Source organism: Mytilus edulis, chromosome 6 (genome assembly GCF_963676685.1).
Source record: "Mytilus edulis chromosome 6, xbMytEdul2.2, whole genome shotgun sequence".
In the NCBI taxonomy this organism is placed as follows: Eukaryota; Metazoa; Mollusca; class Bivalvia; order Mytilida; family Mytilidae; genus Mytilus; species Mytilus edulis.
Window position 1 is genome coordinate 74,125,344 of NC_092349.1, and position 20,505 is coordinate 74,145,848.

The 20,505-nt window shown below is 32.2% G+C and overlaps 2 protein-coding genes across 2 annotated transcripts; one reads left to right on the plus strand and one right to left on the minus strand.

Moving 5' to 3' along the window:
• Nucleotides 1-6,098: 6,098 nt before the first annotated feature.
• LOC139528396 (BTB/POZ domain-containing protein KCTD7-like) lies at nucleotides 6,099-12,251 on the minus strand. The gene is made up of 2 exons (XM_071324372.1): nucleotides 11,947-12,251; nucleotides 6,099-11,056 (listed from the first exon to the last, which is right to left on the minus strand). Exons 1-2 carry the CDS (start codon nucleotides 12,154-12,156, stop codon nucleotides 10,346-10,348), a joined length of 921 nt encoding a protein of 306 aa, XP_071180473.1. The 5' UTR covers nucleotides 12,157-12,251; the 3' UTR covers nucleotides 6,099-10,345.
• Nucleotides 12,252-12,393: 142 nt separating this feature from the next.
• Nucleotides 12,394-18,018, plus strand: LOC139528397 (uncharacterized). Its single transcript, XM_071324373.1, has 4 exons — nucleotides 12,394-12,991; nucleotides 14,958-15,106; nucleotides 15,847-15,971; nucleotides 16,665-18,018. Exons 1-4 carry the CDS (start codon nucleotides 12,400-12,402, stop codon nucleotides 16,753-16,755), a joined length of 957 nt encoding a protein of 318 aa, XP_071180474.1. The 5' UTR covers nucleotides 12,394-12,399; the 3' UTR covers nucleotides 16,756-18,018.
• Nucleotides 18,019-20,505: the final 2,487 nt, after the last annotated feature.

Sequence of the window (20,505 nt, forward strand, 5' to 3'; positions counted from 1 at the left end):
TTGTGGTAAGGTTAGACAACTCTGATCTAAATGACTAGGATTGCCAATGATTAAGCAGAAATGGTGTTGAAACAATACTAACAATCAATTAATTTCACTGAACTAGTACACATTTTTGTTTTTGGGTCCGATGAAACCAGCCTCAGGGTGCAGAATTTTCTTGCTGTGTCACCATTGGTCACCTTTGGTTGTTTACTGCTCCTTGGTTGGATTGTTGTCTTGTTTACACATTTCCCATTTCCATTCTCAATTTTACTCCATTTGAATTTTTGTCGAGCCTGCAACTTTTGTTGCAGAAAGCTCGACATAGGGATAGTGATCCGGCGGCGGCTACGGCGGCGGCGGTGTTAGGTCACTTCTTAAAAGCTTTATATTTTAGAAGGTGGAAGACCTGGATGCTTCATACTTTGTATATAGATGCTTCATGTTACAAAGTTTCCGTCAGTCACATGTCCAATAACCTTGACCTCATTTTCATGGTTCAGTGACTACTTGAAAAAAAAGTTCAAATTTTTTGTAATGTTGAATTCTCTCTTATTATAAGTAATAGGATAACTATATTTGATATGTGCGTACCTTGCAAGGTCCTCATGTCTGTCAGACAGTTCATGGATCAGTGAACAAGGTTAAGTTTTGGTGGTCAAGTCCATATCTCAGATACTATAAGCAATAGGGCTAGCATATTCAGTCTATGGAAGGACTGTAAGGTGTACATGTCCAACTGACAGGTGTCATCTGACCTTGACCTCATTTTCATGGTTCAGTGGTTATAGTTAAATTTTTGTGTTTTGGTCTGTTTTTCTCATACTATATGCAATAGGTCTACTATATTTGTTGTATGGAATGATTGTAAGCTATACATGTCTAGCGGGCAGATGTCATGTGACCTTGACCTCATTTTCATGGTTCAGTGGTCAAAGTTAAGTTTTTGAGTTTTGGTCTTTTTATCTAATACCATATACCATAGGTCAACTATATTTGGTGTAAAAATATTTTATGATCTTTATGTCAGTCGCGCAGGTTTTATTTGACCGTGACCTCATTTTCACGGTTCATGCACAGTGTTAAGTTTTTGTGTTTTGGTCTATTTTACTTAAACTATCAGTAATGGGTCAACTATATATGTTGTATAGAAGCATTGTTAGCTGTACTTGTCTGCGTGGCATGGTTCATCTGACCTTGACCTCATTTTCAAGGTTCATTGGTCTTTGTTTAGTTATCTTGGTTAATGTTAAGTTTATGTGACAGTTGTAATAAAGCTTAGCTTAATTTATACTTAGGACTATCAACATAATATCAATGGTTAGTATAGAAGGCGAGACATTTCAGCGTGTGCACTCTTGTTTATATTTTAGTATTCTCCTCTGAAATCACTGGTCCAGTCAAAACTGGACTTGTCAATGAGATCAAATGATCCCGATATTCAAGTGATCAGTCATCCTCAATATTCATCTAAATTGCTTCTAGTCAATTTGTTTTGAAAAGTTATTCTTTCAAAATTTGACTGTAATCCAAGTTGACTATCCAACCGTATATATGTAATGAATTGTGACAATTTCATTTCTTCTTCAAAATATTCTCTAGTAAATGATCCTAAAATAGGAACAAATAATTCTACTATCATGTCCTCCTTTGTTCATATTTGTATAGTATAGATTTGTTTTATATAGATTAGACCGTTGGCTTCCCCGTTTGGATGAGTTTACACTAGTAACTTTTTGGGGCCCTTTATAGCTTGCTGTTCGGTGTGAGCCAAGGCTCAGTTTGAAGGCGGTACCTTGACCTATAATGGTTTACTTTTTATACGACCGCAAATTTTGAAAAAATTTTCGTCGTATATTGCTATCACGTTGGCGTCGTCGTCGTCGTCGTCGTCGTCGTCGTCGTCGTCGTCGTCGTCGTCGTCGTCGTCGTCCGGCGTCCGAATACTTTTAGTTTTCGCACTCTAACTTTAGTAAAAGTGAATGGAAATCTATGAAATTTTAACACAAGGTTTATGACCACAAAAGGAAGGTTGGTATTGATTTTGGGAGTTTTGGTCCCAACATTTTAGGAATTAGGGGCCAAAAAGGGCCCAAATAAGCATTTTCTTGGTTTTCGCACTATAACTTTAGTTTAAGTTAATAGAAATCTATGAAATTTTGACACAAGGTTTATGACCACAAAAGAACGGTTGGGATTGATTTTGGGAGTTTTGGTCTCAACAGTTTAGGAATTAGGGGCCAAAAAAGGGCCCAAATAAGCATTATTCTTGGTTTTCGCACAATAACATTAGTTTAAGTAAATAGAAATCAATGAAATTTAAACACAATGTTAATGACTACAAAAGGAAGGTTGGTATTGATTTTGGGAGTTTAGGTCCCAACAGTTTAGGAATTAGGGGCCAAAAAGGGACCCAAATAAGCATTTTTCTTGGTTTTCGCACCATAACGTTAGTATAAGTAAATAGAAATCTATGAAATTTAAACACAAGGTTTATGACCATAAAAGAAAGGTTGGGTTTGATTTTGGGAGTTTTGGTCCCAACATAATAAGGGGCCCAAAGGGTCCAAAATTAAACTTTTGTTTGATTTCATCAAAATTGAATAATTGGGGTTCTTTGATATGCTGAATCTAACTGTCATGACTGTGTATGTAGATTCTTAACTTTTGGTCCCGTTTTCAAATTGGTCTACATTAAGGTCCAAAGGGTCCAAAATTAAACTTAGTTTGATTTTGACAAAAAATGAATCAGTTAGGTTCTTTGATATGCTGAATCTAAAAATGTACTTAGATTCTTGATTATTGGCCCAGTTTTCAAGTTGGTCCAAATCGGGGTCCAAAATTAAACTTTGTTTGATTTCATCAAAAATTGAATAAATGGGGTTCTTTGATATTCCAAATCTAACTGTGTATGTAGATTCTTCATTTTTGGTCCTGTTTTCAAATTGGTCTACACTAAAGTCCAAAGGGTCCAAAATTAAACTTAGTCTGATTTTAACAAAAATTGAAATCTTGAAGTTCTTTGATATGCTGAATTCAAAAATGTACTTAGATTTTTTATTATGGGCCCAGTTTTCAAGTTGGTCCAAATCAGGATCTAAAATTATTATATTAAGTATTGTGCAATAGCAAGTCTTTTCAATTGCACAGTATTGCGCAATGGCAAGAAATATCTAATTGCACAATATTGTGAAATATCAAAAAAAAAAATTAATTAGAGTTATCTTTCTTTGTCCAGAATAGTAAGCAAGAAATATCTAATTGCAAAATATTGTGCAATAGCAAGATTTTTTTTTAATTGGAGTTATCTTTCTTTGTCCAGAATCAACTTAAATCTTTGTTATATACAATATACAATGTATATTCACTTTTTACTACCAACTGATAAATTTAAATAATCTTTACCATTCAGTGATAACAAGCAGTTTTTTTTACATCTTAATATTTTATGATGTATTTAAATGAGTAGTTATTGTTGCAAACTCCATTAGAAATTTTAATTGAGATTAGTTTTGGAATAAGGGAAAGGGGGATGTGATTAAAAAAATTGGGTTCAATTTTTCTCATTTGAAATTTCATAAATAAAAAAGAAAATTTCTTCAAACATTTTTTTGAGAGGATTAATATTCAACAGCATAGTGAATTGCTCTAAGAGAAACAAAAATTTTTAGTTCATTAGAACACATTCATTCTGTGTCAGAAACCTATGCTGTGTCAACTATTTAATCACAATCCAAATTTAGAGCTGAATCCAGCTTGAATGTTGTGTCCATACTTGCCCTAACCGTTCAGGGTTCAACCTCTGCGGTCGTATAAAGCTACGCCCTGCGGAGCATCTGGTTATAAATTGTTACTTCGATGGAGAGTTGTCTCATTGGCACTCATACCACATCTTCTTTTATCTAATTATAGTCAGGATGTCATTAAGACAGGTTATATGGAGTCAAAAGGCTGACTTGAAAAGGTCAAACTTCAATCTGAATCTTGATCTTAAGTAGGTTTTGTTTTCAGGGGACTGGTTGTTCAAACCATGGATTTGACAATCAAAAATCATGATAAGGTGTTTAATCGAAGCCACCAATTTCTCCTCTTTCATAAGTTTTCTGAACAAGAGTGCACACACTGAAATGTCTCGCCTTCTTTACTAATCATTGATATTATGTTGATAGTCCTAAGTATAAAGCTTTATTACAACTGCTACATCAACTTAACATTAACCAAGACAGCTAAACAAAGACCAATGAACCATGAAAATGAGGTCAAGGTCAGATGAACCATGCCAGGCAGACATGTACAGCTAACAATGCTTCCATACAACAAATATAGTTGACCAATTACTTATAGTTTAAGAAAAATAGACCAAAATAGACCAAAACACAAGAACTTAACTCTGTGCAATGAACCGTGCAATTGAGGTCATGGTCAAATAAAACCTGCGGGACTGACATATAGATCATAATATATTTCCATACACCAAATATAGTTAACCTTTGGCATATAATATTAGATAAAAAGACCAAAACTTAAAAACTTAACTTTGACCACTGAACCATGAAAATGAGGTCAAGGTCAGATGACATCTGCCCGCTAGACATGTACAACTTACAATCATTCCATACAACAAATATAGTAGACCTATTGCATAAAGTATGAGAAAACTAGACCAAAACACAAAAACTTAACTATAACCACTGAACCATGAAAATGAGGTCAATGTCAGATGACATCTGCCCGCTAGACATGTATACCTTACAATCATTCCATACAACAAATATAGTAGACCTATTGCATATAGTATGAGAAAAACAGACCAAAACACAAAAATTTAACTATAACCACTGAACCATGAAAACGAGGTCAAGGTCAGATGACACCTGCCAGTTGGACATGTACACCTTCCAGTCCTTCCATACACCAAATATACTAGCCCTATTGCTTATAGTATCTGAGATATGGACTTGACCACCAAAACTTAACCTTGTTTACTGATCCATGAAATGAGGTTGATGTCAAGTGAAAACTGTCTGACGGGCATGAGGACCTTGCAAGGTACGCACATACCAAATATAGTAATCCTATTACTTATAATAAGAGAGAATTCAACATTACAAAAATTCTGAACTTTTTTTTCAAGTGGTCACTGAACCATGAAAATGAGGTCAAGGACATTGGACATGTGACTGACGGAAACTTCGTAACATGAGGCATCTATATACAAAGTATGAAGCATCCAGGTCTTTCACCTTCTAAAATATAAACCTTTTAAGAAGTTAGCTAACGCCGCCGCCGCCAGATCACTATACCTATGTCGAGCTTTCTGCAACAAAAGTTGCAGGCTCGACAAAAAATTAGTTCTTTACATTTACCAAGTTTTGAAAAATAAATGTTCCATAATAACAGGTGCCGTCTTCAACATATGTGCAGTCTTCCTTTTAGTTGAAATTTGTAGAAGGTGTTTTCACAAATAGATAACCACCTTTTCCCCAACTGCCTACCCACCCGACATCGTCAAACTATAAGATGGTGTTGGACTTTGTCCCACCCTGCAAAAACTCAAAATCTAAATGAAGCTTTCTTCCACCACATTCAATATTCCATACAAATATCATTAAATAAAACAATTCCATAATACATGTAGCAGGTGCCATCTTCCACATATGACATTCTATAGTCCTGTGAAGGTTCAGTGATCTGGATTGAAAATTGTAAAGCTGTTAACACAAATAAGTACCCTCCCTATCCCAAATTGCCCACTAGTACTAATGCAAACACTTTTCTTTTCTATGATGTTTGGAAAGATGAACACAGAAATACCATAATACATCTGGTGTTTGAAAGGCATACAAAAATGTCTTAAGTCCCAAGTGCAAATTAAGTAGGAAGCTTCTAGGAAAATGGTCACAGAGTATTATTAAGTTTCAGACAGATGAAGGGATAGACAAGACATCATGATTGATTGATTGTTGTTTGCTTTACGCTACATAAGCACAGAAAGCTATATTGCGGCAAGAGCTCATTTGAATATATATTTAAACAAAACATACAAATCACAACTAGAAAGTTGGGAACAAAACATAACTTTACATTACATTTGCAAAAAAAAAAATCAAAGAACTTTTTAAGTTTTTCTTTTTAATTCAACATGAATGGTATTGTTATTAACAATAACCTGATATGAAATTCAAAACAAACAAACAAAAACAAGAAACATACAAAGTTTTCACAAAATTTAAAAATAAGACAATATTAAATCATAACATCACAGATATGTCTTATATTATTAAACGAATAAAATAAAAGCCAAAGCAACTTAATCCAGCATAAGCTTTATAATTAAAATGATTGTTCATAAACAGTTTAACATGTAACATTCCTAAAAATTCAGCATTAATTTTGTCAAGCCAGTAATAAACTTGGGATGTTTCCTTAAAATTAATTTCTCAGAAGTCAATTATTTACAATGATTTCTGAAAATATAAATCAAGTATTCTTTGAATAATGTTATATAACCTTATATTGGAATTATATACCTAAAAATTATCACTGATATTTGTTTTGTTATTTTCATATCGTAAGAACCTTTGTGCGACTCGGGTAAAACAGTGGCGGATCTAGCCATTTTTGAAAGGTAGGTCCATCTTTCATGTCTTTAGAGAAAGGAGGGATTCCAAATATATGTCCTTATTGAAATGCACCGATCTTCAAAAATAAAAGGGGTTCCAACCCCTGGAATCCCCCCTTTGTATCTACCACTGTAAAATGTTTAATTTTTTGTATTTTTAAAAAGAAAGGTAAACTTCATGAATGTTTGACATGCACTTTATCAAGATTTATCAAGAAATAACCAACATGAATTTTAAGATGATTATATAATAGAAACATTATTTTAGCTATTAGCATGATTAGTGCTGTGCTACCAATTATCCCTAATGTCACACTGGTCATGCTGGTCAGCTGTCTGACCACTATTGAATACAGCTAGTATTAAAACCAAATGACCATAATCACATGATAATTGAGATTCTTACATAATGAGTAGAGAACTTTGGCTATATAAGTATGGATTTCCTAACATTAGCTAACTAATTCAAATGGATTTCTACATTATCATACACAAAATGTACCCTGACCAACAATATACAAAGGAATGATCAACAATCCATAACAAATTATAGGACAATTAATATATAAAAATTGCCATAATATAAGTAGTCCTATAATATAAATCAACGATAAAAGTAAATAATTGGTAAAATAATTGTCTTTAAAATGTACATGTACAATGTAACATGTTTATGAAGATTAAAGAACTGTTGATTCAATTACTTTTGTTGGTACTAAATTTTTGATGGATTGAGGACAATGTGTATTCTATACACTTGGATTTCTGGTTTTGAAAATTGTAGCATATTACATTCGGATAGGAAATTTATATTTTGTTGTACATTTGATTTTCTGGTTAACCTTAATTGATCCACGAAATTCAAGAAATTTAGTACCCCACTATAAATAATGAATACATAGTATTCAATACGAAACATACCAAAAATAAATGTGAAAGACATATTTTAAAAGAACTAGTCTATAACAATTAATGCATTTTTAACAATTTAACAGTTACAGTTTCTATCAAGGTAATGCCCAAAAAACATCAATAGTACATCAGCATATTTTTAACCCAGCAGTACATTCAGACAGTTTGTTTAAATACAATACTAACACTAGTACCTTTCAATACAGGTGTTATAAGATTGAGAATTATTCAATTGTGAAATTGTTTAACCTCTGGAGTTCAATGTTAAAACTTTCTACAGCTCTCCAAAATTCACATATATAAAACAAACATGACAAGATTTAAAAGGCTATAACAATTATATTATAACACCTTGGAGAAAACCCAATTAAAAAATGTATCTGTGTCTTTAAATTTCTAAATGTACTTCAGTATGCTAGAGGGTATTGTGACACAAAAACTAATTACTCTTTGTTTTATTTTATGCAATTTTAAAAACAAATCCGTGAAATGCATGTACCTTAGGCATGTTAGGAGCCAAAAGTAATTTTAATCCTTTGTACATGTTAATGTAACATCAAAAACATGTATACCAGTACATGTAGGTATGTATAACATGCATACAAAACTCTTCAATGTGAAGAATACAAGTACAATCAATCATAATAAAACAAGCACTTAGGAATTAAAGTTATCAAACTATATCAAATACATTAATGCATACATTTGCAACTTTGCTGTTTTAAAAATGTATATACTTTATAGGTGTCCATATATGGTCCGAGACCACAATTGTCGTCCCTTGATTTTCGTTGTTCACAAATATAGTCCCTAGTGTTGACAGTGGGTTACTTGCCATTAATTTTTATAACCCTTCCGAATTTATTTCTCCATATTTAATGCCTCAAATTGCAAGTAGGGGGGTGAAATTACACTGTAAAAAAATTTGGGTCCAGAATTTTAAAGGAAAGTAGTGATTTGTTCCAGGTGAAAAAGGTTGAAAAATAGTACTTCGGAAGCTGTCAAAAGATTTCAAGACGCCCTAAAGATAAAATTGTCCATATTTTGAGTTAGAGACGATGAAGTTTTCTATAATTTTGATATAATATGTCCCAAAAGTAGTACAACACACTGTAAAAGTTTCTTTGAGAAAGCGCAGGTGGGATTTTTTTTATTTTCATTTATGTTCTAAAAGAAATGCCCTACGAAATAATTGTGTTCTCGGACCATATATAGCATAATTTCTGTTTTGCAAATAACATATCAAATGCTTTTTTCAAAGTAAGGGTCTGGATTAGGCCAACAGAATAGACTAGAAGCGTAAAAATATAGAGTATTAAAAAAATTAACATAACTTCTGCTTTTAAAGAATAGAGTCATGTAAATGTGCTGCATAAAAATAAGATAAGAGAATAATTTGGTGTTTAAATCTTAAGAAAGATCTAGAGAATATTGGGCAACAAATAAAGAATACACAAAAATTACCAACCAAATATATGAGATTACAGAAATGAAAACCTTACAATTAATACCCTCATGAATGTGTGTATGTGTATGCTTAATTGTTATGCTATTTATCTGATTCCCATTATAGTATTTAAACATAAAACATGTCATGCATGCACGAAATGTCAAGAATTTTATAAAAAAAAAATATTGCAAAAAATGAAAATGTGAGTTTTTAACAATGTGATTTGGCAGTAGTTTTTTTTATACATTTCTTTTAATATGTTGGCATCATAATCAATAGTGAAGAGAACATTTCACAACTTCAAATAACCAATATATTCCGTACATTTGTATTTAAAGGAACAAGAGAACAAAGACCATACAACTGTAGTCTACTTTACCTCCAGTGTCAAATACATATAATACATGTATATTCTGGACACTGAGAACTGTACACAATCTTTTACATGTATTTGTTTACAATTGCTGTCAAGTAAACAAATTTAAATACTTTGAGAGGAATTAAAATCATGTACATTAATTTCAACCAAGGTCATCCTAATACAGCTTATTTCATTTACTAAATTATTTAAGATTAATCAAAGGTCAATGAATCAATAAACAAGTAAATACAGCTGTATCTGATATAATATTACCAGTAAGTGACCTTTAAACTTGAATGACCAGGTCATTATATGAAATAAAGGAGATTTCAGGCTAAATTAACAGATATATATAACAATAAGGTCCTTGAGACATGGGAGATGAATAAAATTGGGCTAATAAAAATTTTAAAAAGTCATAAAATGAAGTTGATGTGGATCATGAATTAAGCAAGAAATCTTTAAAATGGATTGATTTAAGACCGCAGCGCCTTCATAATATTTTTCGTAAATCCTGCAGCGTCTTAATTGGCCGCTGTCCCTTGATACTTGATCCTGCAGTGTGTATATTTTTACATTTTCATAATAAATGATGGTTAAATTGTCAAGTTGCTGATTATCGCTGAGAGGTCGTTCAGTGTAACGCAATATCTGACAATTAGTTTTACCTGAGCCACACTAATCTCAGCCTTGTGACTCTGTTATCATGTAATAGCGTTAATGATCATCAAGAAGATAGATATTTTTAAAAGAAAATTTATTATTTTTTTATACTGAATTTACAACCTAATAGCCTACAACATTTTGTAGAAAGTTTATTATTATGATTATCTAAACTTTAAACATTGTCAAATATATATACATGTATATAAATTGTCAGCTGACGCTGGAAAATATTTCTATGAGACAATTTCAATTATTTCATTATACATGTATCTAAACATGCTAAACCCAATTAATTTCTCTAAGAATCATCAACATACAAACTTGTATATAAATAACAGAACTAACCGATAAATCAAAATATAAAAGACAGTTTGTATGTAAATTTTGGACATGTTTGTCCATGATAATAACGACATTTTCTTTTTGTTTCATGTGGTTTTAAGTTAAATCCTTCTTCTAAATAATCATTCTCTAGACATCTTATGAACATTTCTTCATCTGTATCACCCTCCCAAGGTCCAACTTTAATATGAGCTAGTTCCGCAACACATCCATGTTTTGGATTAAAGTTTGGAGCTTTTGCCACAAATTCAGTTTTGAACATATTAATTATTATCTCCCCCGTTCTAGAAGTAATAGCATGATCCATGGCTATTTTCACAATATTTTGTTTTACAGCAAAATAATTTGGAAAGAGTTGTCTGTGAGCTTCTTTAACATGCATGGTGGCAATGTCAGGCTTAAATTGTAACTGCTCTACTAGTTCGTGTAAGCCAAAGTAGTTGGCATCTTTGAAAACACTTACAGCAACTTCATTAGGTGGGATTGTTCCATTTCTTAAGAAATCTAAAATATTAGCAAATATATGTCCATTACTATCTAGAAAATAATTCCCATATTCATCTTTGTCAACAATATGTCTTCCGCTAAACATAGCTGCCAGCATTGAATCTTCATATTTTCGCAATGTTGACAATCTAGTTATGTATTTAATGCCACCAACATTTAATGGAATCACAGGGGGAAACGTCCTATCCCCATGGTCATGGTTCATTTGAACATTCTGAAAAAAAAAGTGTATGAAAATCAATGTTCAGCTGTATTGAGTATAAAAATCCAGGACAATATGATAAAGCTCAGGTGCATACCCAGATGGTTGGGATGGCAGTGGCAGATCCAGGACTTTCATAAGGGGGGCCTGCTGACTGACCTAAGTGGGCCCCGCTCCAGTCATGCTTCAGTGATTCCCTATATAATCAACCAAATTTTTCCCACGAAAGGAGGGGCCTGGGCCCCCAGGCCCCCCCCAACCCACCCCACCCCCCAGGCCGCCCCCCTGATCCACCTATGGATGGTTGGCAAAATGGTTGGAACCTACATGTATCCTTTTTATGACGATCACTGAATGGGGACATATGGTTTGAACCCCATTTGTAAAATTACTGGATCCTCTCATGAAGATAGGGTTTGAAAAAAATGAATACTATTTTTTTTTACCTGAGACAATAATTAAAATTTCATCTTTAACTTATTTTAACTCAATGTTCAATCACATTGTCTAACTAAACTCAGAAAAATACAATTTTTTTTTACACTTTATAATCTTAATATTCCAGGTACATGTTTTTTGTATACATGTATTTAGATGCAATAAATTCATGAAATATATGATTTCAATTAAGAATACCCATTGGAAATTCAATTATTATTGAAATTCTTTTTATAAAGCACAATGTAACAACGCTTTCTGTTACTAGAAAAGTGATGAAAAATATCATAAAAATGAAATTCAATAAAAAAAAACTGACATTATTCTAAGTACGGTATGTGGGACAAATTATCAGATTTCTATATTACATTTTCAATGTTGAAAAATGTACTTTATAAAAATAATTCTCAAATATGAGTATTAACAGCATTTCTGTAGTTTTATATTTAACTGTATTAACATACCACATTCTTTTCATTCATATAATTATTCCTGGTTAAGCTTAATTCAGAAATTTGTCTTGGAATTTCATGTCCCTGTGTGACAGATACATTTCTTCTGACATCGGTGTTGACGATTCTTGAGGGCTGAGGTTTAGGTTGAATAGGTTTAAGTTGTATGTCTTCCATCGAGTCAGAAGACTCACAATCACTAATGTTCGCCACACTACTCATGGTAAGGCATGACACCCGCTTGAAGTTCAAGAAAGTCAATGTTTGTTATTGCGGAATTCAATAAACAAGCACCTGTTATTTACTGGTTTCTGGTCAAATCAAAGGTACTCACTCGGTAACTCTCAAATCGTACCAGTTTATTGACGTTCGAAGATCTCGTACTTTTTCATCATAATATATATGCCCAAGGAAGTAAGTTATCATTTTATGGGCGTTCTCTAGCTTTTTCGTTAGGATTTGATTATGGCGTCTGCAAATTCAGATAGGGTGTGTATTCACAATTGGAGAGTTCTATGTCACGGTAAATCAAAACAGGGAAATGGAAGACACGGCTCAATTTACAGGTCATCTAGGCCTGATCTTATGGACCCTCTCGACTTAGAAGAATTCAAGAAACATGGTATTAAATGCATTATTGATTTGAGATCGGATAAAGATTATGAAATAGCGTCTGGATCCAAAGTCCTCGACAACTATTATAAGCTATACAAAGTGGTTCTACCGAAATCCAACTGTTACAAGCAACAGGAACCTGTAATTTGCCAAGCCATTGAAGGAAAAAAGAAGAAAAAGGCAACGGGACCAGCAACCGAAATTTTGGAAAAGAAACATTTTCTTATAAATTTCTTTACTAGTGAATACACATCAACATTATTCAAAAGAGCGCCGTGGTATATTCAACTTATATCTCTTTTTATTGCAATATTTGACTTCATATTTAGAACGGGCTTTAAAAATTTCGTGCGTTTATTTGCAGTAACTGTTATAAATCGTGCAGGGATAGCAGCTTCTTATTTAGATATTGCTGAAATGAGCAAAGGAGGAATATGTGCTGGTAAGTAATGTGCATATCGTGGAATACACAAATATCGTCATCGTCCTCCTCATCGTCGTCGTCATCATCATCATTCAATATCGTCATCATCATCGTCGTCGTCCATGTCAACATCATTGTTGCTGTCGTCATCATCATCATCATCATCATCGTTGTCGTAATCGTCATCATTATCGTCATCAATCATCGTGTTTATCACCATTATCATCGTAGCCATCGTAATAATTATCGCCATCGTCGTCATCATTATCGTCATCTTCACCATCATGGTCGGCACTCATCAGTTTCAGCATCATCGCTGACATCGTCGTCATCATATCAGTATTTACTTATACGACCAGTTTCTAATGTTTTTTCTTCTTCTATTTTACTTGTATTTGGAATCAATGTACGCTAAACCATAGAGATATTATACATTTTTTTCCCGTGTCTGAGGGAGATATGAAGATATATTCACCCAAGAAAAATCATATTTCACGATTGGTACCTAAGTTGTCACACGAGAATAAGTACCATACACGACTTTGGGACGTTTCTTTGTTAAATGTAGTTTAAGATGGTTTACTATGGTTTAGAGGTTCTCCATTTTGCTTCAATGTTGAAATACTCCCATTTTGCAGCATAGTGAGTATTCTGCAAATTGTTGTCCTGTTGGTGTACTAAGTCAACAACTCTGGATACAGGTACATGTATCTCACAATAAACGTTTCTGACATAACAAATACAATTCGATTTTAATTGGTCCATTTATCATTTTCGAGTTTGCTGCAGTGGGTAATATAAGTCCCTGCCTAGGGAACGTTCATACTCACTTTGTTTTTGTATCAGATCTAATGTGACGAATTCTTGTAAGCACTTTTCCCGTGGATGCAATTCATTATATAACATTATATTCATTATATTCCTCTGAGTTCAGTATTTTTGTGATTTTACTTTTCATTATATAACAAAGAAGATGTGGTATGATTGCCAATGAGACAACTATCCACAAAAGACCAAAATGACACAGACATTAACAACTATAGGTCACCGTGCGGCCTTCAACAATGAGCAAAGCCCATACCGCATGGCCAGCTATAAAAGGCCCCGATTAGACAATGTAAAACAATTCAAAAGAGAAAACTAACAGCCGTTTATTTATGTAAAAAAAAAAAAAAAAAAAAAAATATGTAACACATAACAAAAGACAACCACTGAATTACAGGCTCCTGACTTGGGACAGGCACATACATAAATAATGTGGCGGGGTTAAACATGTTAGCTGTTAATCTTAGAACTGTGTGCCAAGGAACACTGACAATGTACTATTTTCGAGTCAGTAAGAAGCTAATTTTGCTTCAGTTGTGGAGAAGTTCAAAATGTTATAGCAAATGTGACAAAGATTACATGCAGAAGTTCAATATAGCAATAAGAATATGTGGTATGCCTATGGTATGATTATCAATGATCAACTCTCCACCAGAAACCAAATACGTTTGTTATTAAACTAATCGGGCCGAATTAACAGGGGAGTGCTGTTTTTGGAACAAAAACATAGTCACTGCCACATGTTTAAATGCTTGACTGAAATCGTGAACCACGTTGGTCGTTGTCTTTTGCTGATATATTGTAGGCTGATTATCATTGAGATTAAATTTTCTGATTTGAACACGACGAGTCAAATTTTATCGTGCCGTCTCTCTCAAGATAACAATCTGCACGAAGACATGACAGCTTCATATATACCCGCTTACCTAATACAATATTTTGACTCTGTGATTTTGCTCTAAAAGTTTCATGTTAAGTGGGGAAGCAGCATATATTAATATATATTTTTTATTTGGCACGGCAAGGGGATCGAACTCGCATGGTTTACTAGGTGTTGTTTGTTGCAGTTTTATTGATGCATGAACACCTCACATATTTTTTTAATTCATAATCATGTCATTCAAACTGAAAATGAGGTGTTGTTTTTTCGATATTCCAGGACTTAAACTTTTAACGGATAAAAACAACATGCCTGCGATGATCAACTGTGCGCATGGCAAAGACAGAACGGGTATTTTGTCAGCAATGGTTTTATCTGTGTTAGGAGAAACAGAAGAAAATATCATAACAGATTATGCTCTATCACAGGTACATCATTAGGACTATATATTAGTAATTAAACGTGCATGGTTCATTAACAAGCAGACTCGACATGAAGATGTAAAAATTGGCATTTTGCAAAAGAAACTTGTGCGGAAAATATTTCAAGCAATGATACATGTTTACTCAGGAAGATTAAAATTATGAAATTCAGTCGATCTTGGCCAACACAGAGATAACTACTTCTTGAGGAACAATGATAGTTCATCGGAAGAGGAAGATAAATGGCTGACCCGTGTAAAGAGAGAGCCATCCATATCGTTTGCACGTAAAAAGACACCCTTGTAGATTTCGAAAAAGTGCAGGCTAAGGTAGCACTCGCACCTGAAAATGGAACTTTAGGGATTGATATAAGTTGCAATAACTTGTTTCCCAATCCACTATAAATAAATGTTTAAACTAACTTAGTAACTACTGTACTACAATAAATCTTTCATACATTTCTCAAATAGTATTTATAAAAGCCCAACGTCGATGAATGCAAAATTAGTAATAGTATTTTGCATTTTGACGTGTACCCGATATTTAAATTATCTGACCACACCTTAAAATATTAAGGCATCATTTATCATCCAAAGAAATATATATATATGCAGCGAAGAACTATTTATCTGAAATTGTTGGTAACAAAATAAGGGTTTACATATCGTGCATAAAACGTTGTCCCCTCATCATTTCAATTGATTGATATACTTTTATTACTTTAATTTTGCATTCTGAATCTTTAGGAAGGACTTCTACCAATCAGAGATCGAGTATTTAAGGAGGTTGTAGAAAGATATTACTGGGATAAATCATTCTGTGATGCAAACCCAGAGAACATGAGAATGTTGTTAAATTACTTAAATAAAACGTAAGTTTGAATATATATGTCTCTGTTTTTTGTAATTTTAAATTGGTTTCGTTTTCATCAAATTGATGATGCAATCTAATTAAAATTAAATCTCTCACTCGCTCATTTTTTAATGCTTGTATGCTGGGACGCAGCGACCAAGCATTAAAAATGAGCCAGTTAGAGATTTAATTTTAATTAGATTGATTGATGATGCAGTAGAATAACGATGACACAATGACATTAGTTTCTTGACTTGTGTAACAATGTTATTACACCAATTACAATGTAAAAATGTAATTACAGCAATAACAATGTAAAAATGTTATTACATCAATGACAATGTAGACAATTTGATTGAAAGTCATCATATGACATTAAATATTACATTGAAATTTAAAATATATAACATTGTCTTAATCAATTTACTTTAGAGAAAGAAATCTTATCATGGAGAATTCAAGTGGCTGTTTTTACAAAGGGAATTTCGTACCCTAGGAATCAAAACTTTTGGTTAAAAATATGTTTATGGGCTTGGATCTTTCCAAATATCTAAGCATGACCATATCCCGTTTGAAATCTCAGAGGTATTTGTGTACTCAAAGTTATTTGAAGATATTGAATATTATAAAATAGTATATGTAAATATTTTAATGATACTGAATATTAGATACCTCCTTCAAGTTTTGTTATTGTTGAGTTAAACAATTTCAGGTATGGTTCAGTAAAAGATTATTTAGTATCCATTGGATTTAGTGAAGAAGAACAAGAAATACTAAGAAAAAACTTACTAGAACATGAATAGTAATGTATACTGTATGTTTGCTAGACTATTTCTAGTCATTGTATATATTAGTAATATTGTAATTTGACAAAACATGTTATTACCTCCATACATGTAGTATGTAAATTTTTTACTTTTTTGTCACATGATCTCAGAGGAGGTGCAACCCAGGACAGGGAAATACATGCCTGCTTTTATTCTTTTGTCATATTCATACTCTGACAATATTCAAGTTTAATTGTATTATATCAGAGGCAGATTTCAGGGGGGCATTAGGTATTAAATTTGTTTGAGAGAAATAAAGCTGAACTCTGTACTTAAAAAGAGAATGTGAAATTTTATTTTTATTAAACATAACAACAATAGGTAAAAACATCTTGATCAGCAGACAAATTACTTTATCCTTTCTGCAACTTTCTTTGGATTTCTCAATTCATACTCTTCTCAGCAGCATATTATCATTTAAAAAAAAAAAATTGGATTAACCTATTATTTAAAATTTTCTTTTATTTTTATCCATATATATAAAAGTGTAATCAAGAAGACAGCGAAGTGAGACAGACAAATAGATGGGTCAAAACATTTATACCTGCCATGACCATTTGTACATTTCATTATTAGATCATATATCAAAATAGAGTCTTAAACTTTTTTTACTGTTCATGAGGTTTTTTTATATATACCAAATTAATATGCTGTGATATTTTTTATGTTTATTGTTATTTGTTTTGGGATTTTTATTGAACATAACAACAGACAAAGATTAAAACTACTTATGGTCAATAATGTTTATTTCCCCCACCTTTATATTATGCCTTTTTTCAAGAGAAGTTCATCTCCATAATATATGTAGTAGCTTTGTTATCTAGCCTAAATTTGGGCTATATTACATTGCATTATATTTATTTTAATTCATACAAATTACATGTATTCTTTGTTGACAACTATCCACCAAGTCCATATCATGTACATGTAAGCAACTATATGTCTCTGTATGACCTTTAACAATGAGCAAAACCTTGACTCTATAGTCAGCTATATGAAGGTCCCACCATGACAAAATGATTGGACTATCAATTAGTGTGTGTGTGTATAATCAATCTGTGTTATTTTGTATTGATGTTGTTTTATACTATATATTTAGAGCTATTTAATTGTTATGAAATAATATACTTTAATAATGAACCAAATTTATCATAGATTTTAATATATTTCTATTTACAATATGTTGTTGTTTTGAATTGATTATAATTGTTATATGATTAAAAAGTATCAAAAAACTTGTCTTCTTTTTCTGAATGTTAGCAAATGATTAAAATCCATTAAGTATACCAGTTTTTTGTATCCAACTAAGAAATATCAAATAATTAAATGTCAAATATATGAAAGCTCTAGTATGATCATCTGTAAGAAATTCAAAACAAATACCTTAGTGTCAATGACTTGTATCAACTACATGACAAAGAAAAAAATTACATGAAAAGAGAGGTGAAAAATATCTAAGGGACCATCAACTTCATAAGTCGACAAAAAACTAAAAAATACCAAAAGAGATACAATAGTTTACAAAACATGTTGTTAAAGATGAGCAACACAGACCTCACCAAAAACTATTTCCTTGCAGTGAGAAATTAAAGAGCAGACTGATCAACTGGGAGTCAGAATTATATATAAATGTACAGTGGACAATTATCATAACTTCTGAGATATTATTGTATTATACTTTCTTATAACCTAGCACTTCGACTGGGCATGGAAGTTCAATACAAAGAACGTCATTTTAATTTAGACGTTTACATGATAGCAACAGCTAAATGTGTGTTATACTTGACACCTGATATAATAGTTTTAAACTTCAAACTATCTTACTGTGAAAGTACTTTTATTCGTGGGGAACTAATTTTCGTGGTTTTCGTGGATGACTTTATCCATGATTTTAAGTGTCCAACCAAATTAAACAACCGTCGTCCAAATCAAGACATGAAAAGATCCCAAAATTGGTCTAACTACTGATATGAATGATCTAGAGAATATATTGAATATCGCCAAATCTGAAAATACTATAATTGAAGTCATAGGACAAATGCATTAAGAATTACAACAGACAGGATATGTAATCTTTAAAAACCTAAACTGCACAACTTTTGATCTTTTATTTCTCATAAAAAAATATTTTTTATCGATAAAAGTCACATTTCCTCTATTGATCTGCTATAATAAAGTGTTCATTTTATATCATTATATTTCTCGTGCTTATGGGAAATAATAATTTCATGCTGGGCTTGCTTTTGATAAGAATTATTTTACAATTCCAGATACTTTTATAGCATTTGTTATGTAACTGGTTTTTTTAGGTAACATGTTTATGGCCTAATTAATACCTTTGATGGTCTTTAATCTGTAACAGTTGCTCACTCTATCTTGCGTTAATTAGTGTGATCACTACGATTTACACGGGTCAATGTTTACTTTGCAATTTCCTTCAATCCAGACAATTTGTAACCTTCGTTTGAAATGGCTTCAACTTTTGAAATTTTTTTTTTTTTAAAACAAAAATCCACGAATTTAAAACCCCACGAACATGTAAATGTTTCTCAACCCACGGAAATTGATACCCACGAATTAAAGTACTTTCACAGTAATTAATAATTTGGAATTATCTTTAAATCATATTTTTAAAAGTTTTTTAAATTGAAATACACACTCAAGAAAAAGTGTTAAATTCTTTTATATTTGACAGTCTTTGAAATTTGTTTATTATGACTCAAGTTGTTCTGGTTTATCGCTTCTCTTGATGCATCCAAGGAAACGACAAAAGTTGCTTTTGAAACTAAAAAAGCTTTCCACACAACTCTGATAGCATAAAGCAATACAAAGTCTTGTGATGTATCCATTTTAATATTTTACAATAAAACTTAAAACAAAACATATTATCACAGAATTTAGATACTGGCTGTTTTACTGAAGAAGTATTCATGTAAGAATCATGCAAAATGGAAATTTTGTGAAACACAACTAAATGATTATTTTGGCCACACTTGCAAGACGGATGCTGATTAAAGGAATTAGGTATTATATTCCATTTACTGCCTTAGCAGGACTGATAGTTGATACCATAGATCATATAGGATATAATTGGGAGTTCTCTCCCTTAGCATGAGTTTTATAAGGCATTCTATAGAAATTTCACCAGGTAAAAGAGCCTTTAAAAACCATATACATAAAATAAATTGTGGTACAAATGCAAACAAGGCATTAATCACATGAGAGTTCAATGACATGGATTTAATAAATTATATGTCACCTTACAGCCTTCAACTATGACCAAAACCCATACATGAATTTCAACATACTTTCATATCCTAAATAAAATACATGCACAAAACAATCCTATGTAGGCTTTTCAACCATTAATTACCTTTTGCATGATTCTTATATATAATATAAATTTATAAACAATGCCCGTGTAAAAAAACTAGATTGTCTAATGTAAACAACATTCCTTCACAACATTAAAGGTGGATATGTGCGCATAAGAGATCACAAAATATAATCTTTCCTGAAACAATGAACAAAAATTAATTTGATCTTTTTTACAGAACAAAATGAATGTGTTGCACAAAACACCTTGAATACACAACAAATTGGACAGCAGTATGTTAAATTAAGAGTTAGCAATTTACATTGGATGCAAGTTAACCGTTGCAACCATTGATGCACTTGAAAATTCAAATAATTACCCATACCACAATCAATTATGTCTAATATAAT

Excerpts from the sequence above, each read along its gene's own strand:
- LOC139528396 (XM_071324372.1), bottom strand. The coding sequence starts at position 12,156 with ATGAGTAGTGTGGCGAACATTAGTGATTGTGAGTCTTCTGACTCGATG. Across the intron at positions 11,057-11,946 it reads ATATGAATGAAAAGAATGTG|AATGTTCAAATGAACCATGA; the intron begins GTATGTTAATAC and ends TTTTTTTTTCAG.
- LOC139528397 (XM_071324373.1), top strand. The coding sequence starts at position 12,400 with ATGGCGTCTGCAAATTCAGATAGGGTGTGTATTCACAATTGGAGAGTT. Across the intron at positions 12,992-14,957 it reads CAAAGGAGGAATATGTGCTG|GACTTAAACTTTTAACGGAT; the intron begins GTAAGTAATGTG and ends TCGATATTCCAG. Across the intron at positions 15,972-16,664 it reads TTAAATTACTTAAATAAAAC|GTATGGTTCAGTAAAAGATT; the intron begins GTAAGTTTGAAT and ends AAACAATTTCAG.